This window comes from Coenobita brevimanus, chromosome 35, assembly GCF_032717465.1.
Source record: "Coenobita brevimanus isolate Jiangsu-jjx chromosome 35, ASM3271746v2, whole genome shotgun sequence".
Classification (NCBI taxonomy): Eukaryota; Metazoa; Arthropoda; class Malacostraca; order Decapoda; family Coenobitidae; genus Coenobita; species Coenobita brevimanus.
Genome location: NC_136988.1, coordinates 831,213 through 840,000, shown reverse-complemented (window position 1 = coordinate 840,000; position 8,788 = coordinate 831,213). Strand labels below are relative to the sequence as shown.

General features: G+C 41.8%; 1 protein-coding gene across 1 annotated transcript in view; it reads right to left on the bottom strand.

Annotated features, from left to right (window-relative positions):
* LOC145396213 (uncharacterized) overlaps positions 1-7,983 on the bottom strand; it is a 40,332-nt gene extending 32,349 nt beyond the window's left edge. Inside the window, exons 1-5 of the mRNA XM_080269648.1 lie at positions 7,902-7,983; positions 6,921-7,150; positions 6,118-6,312; positions 3,039-3,176; positions 499-582 (exon numbers count right to left, since the gene is read on the bottom strand). Of these exons, the coding sequence (XP_080125774.1) occupies positions 499-582; positions 3,039-3,176; positions 6,118-6,312; positions 6,921-7,150; positions 7,902-7,983 (729 nt within the window). The remainder of the gene's footprint in view (positions 1-498; positions 583-3,038; positions 3,177-6,117; positions 6,313-6,920; positions 7,151-7,901) is intronic.
* Between the last annotated feature and the right edge of the window lie 805 nt (positions 7,984-8,788).

The following is an 8,788-nucleotide window of genomic DNA, read 5'->3' as shown; positions in this document are numbered from 1 at the left end:
ATTATTATTATTATTATTATCATCGTTATTATTATTATTATTACTATTATTATTATTATTAACCCAATGCCCAGAGAAAGTACTGTCTATCTATTTATCTATCTAGAGTATATTTCTATCTATCCATCTAAATACAGTATCTATCACTACAGTAATTCTCTATCTATGTATATCTATTAATATCTATTGAGTGTATGTCTATCCAATTTATCTATCTATCTATCTATCTCGTGTATATCTATCTATCTATCTATCCATCCATCCATCCATCTACCTATCTATCTATCCATCCATTCATCTATCTATCTATCCATCCATCCATCTATCTATCCATCCATCCATCCATCTATCTATCCATCCATCTATCTATCTATCCATCCATCCATCTATCTATCTATCCATCTATCTACCTATCTATCCATCTATCTATCTATCTAACCTTCCATCTACCTAACAAAATCCCAGGTGACCATCAGAATAAATCAATTACAAACATACTTTAAGAGCATGGGGACACCAGACTGAGGTTCTTGTCAATACCTCAGCAGTCCTTAACGCATCCACACCTCGCTCCTGTACGTCCTGGAGAGAATAAATCAATAAAGAAAAAATGTTACGTACACATGTATTTACCTTATATATTATTTATTTTGGTTATATTTTTGTGTATTTAGTATATATGTATGTATGTATGTGTGTATGTATTTATGTATGTGTCTGTATGTACGTATGTGTATGTATTTATGTATGTATGTCTGTGTGTGTACAAATAAGTATACATGTGTGTTTGATTGCCTGTTTTTGTATACATGTATGCTATGTGTATATTCTCTGGCCCCTTCACCACCATCCACTCACCTGATGTAGTGTTGTATACTTCTTCCTTCGCCTTTATCATTCTTGATCTGTGCCTGCCCTCCTCTCTTCCTATTTCTCACCACCATCCACTCACTTGATGTAGTGCTGCCTACTTCTTCCTTCACCTTTATCATTCTTTTTCTGTGTCTGTCCTCCTCTCTTCCTATTTCTCACCATCATCCACTCACTTGATGTAGTGCTGCCTACTTCTTCCTTCACCTTTATCATTCTTTTTCTGTGTCTGCCCTCCTCTCTTCCTATTTCTCCCATCTTTCCTGTCACTTTTTATTACTCTTCTTTCCTTTTCAGGTGGCTTTACATTGACAAGCCTAATGGTTTCCTGTAAGCCAGGAAACCATTTACAACGCTGGGTGGTAACCATATAACCAACTCATACGTGTTCCTTATGTGTCAACAAGTGGGTTGGTGGAGGGTTAGTGCCCCTCCCCGTAAAACAACCAACTCATCAAACGGCCACCCCTTATGGGATTATGGCGTCTGGCTATAGATAGATAGATAGATAGATAGACAAAACGGCGTCAGGCTATAGACAGACAGATAGAGAGGTAGGTACACACACACACACACACACACACACACACACACGCACACACACTATTTCACCTTTCTTACTGTTTAAACCATTTCAACGACTTTTGCAACTCGAAATTTTAAATAATACAATCAGTACTATTCCAGCCTTCTATCTACTCATTATTATTTATATATATTTTTTTTAATCTATTGTTTTGAGGGTGTATGCAGGTGTGGTGGAGGGAGGGAGAGGGAGGGGTAGACCGAGGATGAGGTGGAGGGATGGAGTTGAGAGGTATATGAGGGAGGGGGGAGTGAGTTGGGGGGAGGGTAGTCAAATGGTGGGTGACAGGGACTTGGAGGCGCTTTGTATGTGGCCACCCTTTGCGGGATTAGGGCGTCGGACTATAGATAGATAGAAAGATAGATAGATAGTTTTGAGACAGACATAATTTTTGAAAAGCAGTCTTATTAATACTAAAATATGTTCATTATTTTTATATGAGAGAGGGGGGTGTGAGCTGGGAGCGGGACAGTGATATAGCGGGGGACAGGGCGACATGGAGGCGATTTGTTTGTGGCCACCCCTTACGGGATTAAGGCGTCTGACAATAGATAGATAGATACTGGTAGATTTATATTCTGTATGAAATGATGATGATGATGATGATGATGGTGGTGGTGGTGGTGATGGTGATGATGATGATGATGATGATGATGATGGTGATGATGATGGTGATGATGATGATGATGATGATGATGATGATGATGGTGATGATGATGATGATGATGATGATGATGGTGATGATGATGATGATGATGATGATGATGATGATGATGATGGTGATGATGATGATGATGATGATGATGATGGTGATGATGATGATGATGATGATGATGATGATGATGATGGTGATGATGATGGTGATGATGATGATGATGATGATGATGATGATGGTGATGATGATGATGATGATGGTGGTGGTGATGGTGATGATGATGGTGGAGCAGATGGTGATGATGATGATAATGATATGATGCTATTAATGACAATGATGATGGTGATGATGTCAGTGATGATGATGATGATGACGATGATGACGATGATAATGATGATGATGATTTTTATTATTACCACCACTACTACTACCACTATCATCACTCCTCCACACACCACCACCACCACCACCACCACAACTACAACCACCACCACCACCACCACCACCACAACTACAACCACCACCACCACCACCACCACCACAACTACAACTACCACCACCACCACAACTACAACCACCACCACCACCACAACTACAACCACCACCACCACCACCACCACAACTACAACCACCACCACCACCACCACCACCACCACAACTACAACCACCACCACCACCACAACTACAACCACCACCACCACCACAACTACAACCACCACCACCACCACAACTACAACTACCACCACCACCACAACTACAACCACCACCACCACCACAACTACAACTACCACCACCACCACAACTACAACCACCACCACCACCACAACTACAACCACCACCACCACCACAACTACAACCACCACCACCACCACCACCACCACCACAACTACAACCACCACCACCACCACCACCATCACCACTACTCACCATAAGCAGAGGATTGGTGACGAAATACACGCGATGTCCATTAGTGGGGGTGTATATGGTGGTGATATTGGAGTGGATGCTGGTGAAGATCAGCCACTCACACTCACTATCACCTTCACCTACCACCAACTTGGGTACCTAGAAAATAATTAAATGAATGAATAAATACATGGAAATATACATACACATTTATACATACACACATACATAAATACATACATAAATAAATAAATAAATAAGCATAAAAATATACATACACATTTATACATACATACATACATACACAACAAAAAACATACATACACATACATACATACACAAATGAATAAATACACATAAAAATGTACATACACATTTATACATACATACATATACAAATAGATAAATACATACACAACACAAGAAATATACGTACACATTTATACATATAAATAAATAAATAAATACACAATACATAATAATATACATACACATTTATACATACATACATAAATACGCAACACAAAAAATAAACATATACATTTATACATGCACACATTTTTTTCTGCAAGGAAGAAGGAACCCAAGGCCAGGAGCCCACAAGACTGTTCCCTGCAAGAAAAATAAAAACAGCAAAGAGCCAAATTCAAGATCCATTAATTTTGAGATGCCTGGACACAGCATTTGAAAGACTGGAGGTCATAGGAAGTAGGAAATAAAGAGGGAGACAGTTCCAGATTTGACCTGTTGCATAAATGAAGGACTGAGAGTAACGGTTAACTCTTGCATTAGAGAGTTGGACAGAAAAGGGATGAGAGTTTGCTGCTAGACGGGTGCTACGCGCCCGTCGTAGAGGTGGAGGAATGCATGCAGACAGTTCAGAGGAGCAGTGACCATTAAAGTAGCGATAGAAAAGAGATAAAGATGCAACAGTGCGGCGAAGAGACAGAGGTTGAAGGGAGTCAGTAAGAGGAGCAGTGACCATTGAAGTAGCGATAGAAAAGAGATAAAGATGCAACAGTGCGGCGAAGAGACAGAGGTTGAAGGGAGTCAGTAAGAGGAGCAGTGACCATTGAAGTAGCGATAGAAAAGATATAAAGATGCAACAGTGCGGCGAAGAGACAGAGGTTGAAGGGAGTCAGTAAGAGGAGCAGTGACCACTGAAGTAGCAATAGAAAAGAGATAAAGATGCAACAGTGCGGCGAAGAGACAGAGGTTGAAGGGTGTCAGTAAGAGGAGGAGAGTTAATGAGATGAAATGCCTTTGACTCCATTCAATTGAGAAGAGCTGTATGTGGAGAGCTTCCCCACACATGAGAGTTGTACTTCACACAGGGGCGGATAAAACCCCTGTATAGAGTCAACAATTATGCAGGGGTAAAGAAGGAACGGAGTCGGCTTAGCACACCTAAGCTCTTGGAAGCAGATTTTACAAGAGGTAACAAGATAAATCCCGAGAAAGAAAGTTAAAGCAGCTCTCTCTCTCTCTCTCTCTCTCTCTCTCTCTCTCTCTCTCAACCCAGCAACTCACCACGTCCAATATGGCGGCGACCGTTGCGTCCGCTGCCACCACCACCAGCCTGCGTGTGCCAGCGTCCCTCCACCCCTCCACCACGCCCGCCACCACCGCCGCCACACCACTACCACCACCAGACACGTCTTTGAATGCTACGCGGGCACCTAATTTTGCACTGCCTTCTGCCACATACTTCACTGATAAATAAATAAATAAATAAAGATAAAAAATAACAAAATCACACATAAATGCACTCAATAAATCACACACACAAATGCACTCAATAAATCAGACACAAATGCACTCAATAAATTACACATACACAATAAATCACACACACAAACACACTCAATAAATCACACACACAAACGCACTCAATAAATCACAGACACAAACGAACTCAATAAATCACACACACAAATGCACTCAACAAATCACACATACACACTCAATAAATCACACACACACAAACGCACTCAATAAATCACACACACAAATGCACTCAATAAATCACACACACAAATGCACTCAATAAATCACACACACACTCAATAAATCACACACACAAACGCACTCAATAAATCACACACACACACGCACTCAATAAATCACACACAAATGCACTCAATAAATCACACACACAAATGCACTCAGTAAATCACACACACACTCAATAAATCACACACACAAACGCACTCAATAAATCACACACACACACACACGCACTCAATAAATCACACACACAAATGCACTCAATAAATCACACACACAAATGCACTCAATAAATCACACATACACACTCAATAAATCACACACAAACGCACTCAGTAAATCACACACACAAATGCACTCAATAAATCACACACACAAATGCACTCAATAACACACAAATGCACTCAATAAATCACACATACAAACGCGCTAAGAAAATCACTAATATAAACACAAATAAATCACGTATATAACAGACATTTAAATAAAAATGAATATGCACTAAAACACACACACACACACACACACACACACACACTTTATTTCTCTCTCTCTCTCTCTCTCTCTCTCATCTCATAAATATTGAAGGCAGGAAGAGTCTGGGATGTTCAGTTAACTCTTGCTATACTCTGTTCACTCTAACTTGGCCTAAAATTGCCATCTCTCCAGTTTGTAAACCCCGACAGAGCGAGAGACCAACACTAAATTATGATGCTAGTCACGAAGAAGTGCTAAGAAAGGGATACAGAGCCATAATACTGTCTTTCTGTCCTTTTTACTCTACCTTGGCCTAAAACCGCCATCTCTCCATCTTCAACACCGCGTCACAGCAAGAGACTGGAAAAAAAGTGATGCTAGTCACGAAGAAGTGCTAAGAAAAGGATACAGAGCCATAATACTTAGCCTAAAAGTGCCATCTCTCTATCTTGAATACCGCGTCACATAAGACTGAAAAAAAAAGGTGATGCTAGTCATGAAGAAGTGCTGGAAGATGCTAGCCATTACAAGGGAGACTCGTTTCTGCCTTGCGCAACCAAAATTTAAAATTCAAATTGTGTAACGACCCAGCTCCGTCACGTAAAGACTAGCCAACGAGCAAATACGTCCCCTTCACGTACTTACCCAGCGTGGTCTGTACGTAGGCACCCATGCCCGTATCGTGGAGGAGGGTGAGGGCGGTCCAGGAGTGGTACACCATCCACGACAGCATCAGGTCCACTATCCTCTTAATAGGGTGGACCAAGATGGCGCACGAGCCCTCTGCCACAGCTCCAGGGCACATGGCGGTCTAGATGGGCGAAAATTTGGGCGAAGTACATTAATGGAAATCATTTTTTTTTTCCAATGTGCAATGCTTCTAATATTTTTTTCCTATAAACTTTTCGCTCGTCAGTTTTACCTCCATGGAAATATTTGTTTACATACGAATCCTACACGAAGGATGCTGCAAAAGGACGAAATTCTTGGCAAATATCAGGCGAAATGACTGGTTATGACTCATCTGGAACAGAAATACAATGTAGCCTAAGAGTTTCACTCTTCGTTTGAATTATTTACAAATCAGTTGTTTCAAACTGTTGTTGTTGCTGCTTAACCTCTGTCTATCCAGACCAATCGATCACAGGTACGCAACTACTTCTGTGAAGCTGTCCTACAGGTACAGTAGCACATACACCATAGAGGGCTCCGGTGCCCCCTTGAGGTACACAGCGCCTCACCAGGACTGGATCTGGGTCCTTCCCAAGGTGAGGTGCAGGGAAATATGGGGAAGTCTGGCTCCCAAGTGGACGTGGCAGCTGCTCCACCCACGGTGCACAGCGCCAACGCGTGTAGGCTCCCATTCAGTCCTATGCAAAAAATAAATCAGTCCATGACTGAATGGTTCTAAAAATTTACCTCAATGGGCAGGGGCAGCAGCACAGGGGAGGCAGAGGTAGTGATGTTACGTGCCAGGCTAAGCGTCACCGATCTGATCCCCTGACAGGACGCCATCACCACCAGCGTGTAGGGCGGTGGGGGCAGAGGCGGCAGCGTGGCGGTGTTGCACGGCAGCTGTAGGACCGTGACGTTGGGTGGTAACCATGACACCTTGCCACTGCCACCACAGGTCTCGTGCATCACCACCACTAAAATAAATAAACAGATAAATAAATAAACAAATCACATATACAGGGTTGCAAGGCTTGATATATGAACCTGGGAGAGTAAAAAACGAAATCTGAAAGTGAATGTAGATAAAAGTAAAGTTATGGTCTGTGATAGAAATGAAATCACAACATACACAGTGAAAATGAATGACCCTGAATAGTTGGGAGATGAAGAACGAGCATTAAGTACTTAGGCAGTGTTATAAGTATGGACGGAAGGACACTGAAAGCTGTTATAAGTAAGTGGGAAGTAAAAAGGTAAAAATAAAATAATAGCTGCATGATAGTATTGTGAACCCGACTCTAACGTATGGAAGTGAAGCCTGGACCCAGTTGGAAGGACACAAGCCAAGAGTGAGAGAAGTGGAAATGAGTGCATGTAGAATTACGTTAAAAAGACAGAAAGAAATATTAGGGAGTGATGGAGCGTTGTGGTTTTGATGTGGATGTGACTGAAAGCATTATGAGAAATACTCTGAGGTGGTTTGGCCATGTGGAGAGGATGGAGAATGAGAGACTGACTAGGAGTGTGTGTGGGTGAGCTGGAGGAGAACAACATAGATCTTTTAGTGTGAAACAGGATGAGTACGACAAAGGTAATAGTGATGATGACGATAACAGTGATGACGATAGTAATAATGGTGATGACGATGGTAATGGTGATGATGACGATAGTAATGATGATGATGATGGGCGGATGAAGATGGTTACAGATTACAGATAAACCAACCTGGCGGCGGCGTGGATTTGCGAGATAGTAGGGCTGTTGTAGTACCAATCACCACCACCAGATGACACCACCACAGCGCCATCGCTACCCCGGCACCTCACTTACCCACCACTGCAAGTTTTCATAATTTGCTCAATATTCTGGCGTGCCGCAGGGATCAGTTCTGGCGCCAACCCTGTTCCTGGTTCATATTAATGATCTCTTATCTGTCACCCACAATCCCATCCACTCATATGCAGATGACTCAACACTACATAGTTCATTCACACTCAGACACCCATTTACAAAGTCTAATATCTCTACCTCTCAACTCAGTACAGCCATGTCCATAAATCAAGACCTATCTATTATCAGTGAATGGGGACAAAACAACCTTGTCTCATTTAATACTAGTAAAACTACATATATACAATTTACTAACAGACAGATATTGCCAGATTCGTATATTACGTTCAATGCTACTAATATTCCCATCTCCAAAACTACTGAAATTCTCGGCGTCTCACTCAGCTGGACCTCTCATATCAGATCAACCGCCTCAAAGAAACTTGGATTATTGTACAGTGTCCGTAGCTTCTTCATTGACGAGCAGTTGGTTATAATTTATAAGAGTCATGTGCGCTCTCAGCTTGAATATTGCTCACCCTTGTGGAATGGTTGTGGAGAGGTTGCATTAAAACAACTGGACAAAATTCAGAACAAAGTTGTTAGAATTATTAACAACCCTGCCATTACAAATAAACTACCTCCCCTACAAGTAAGAAGGAATGTTGCCTCCCTTGCATTATTTTACAGATATTTTTATGGCAAATGCTCAGACTAAGTTGCGTCCATGGTGCCACCTCTCCATGCCTTCCCTCGTGCTACACGGGCATCTGGTAGCGCTC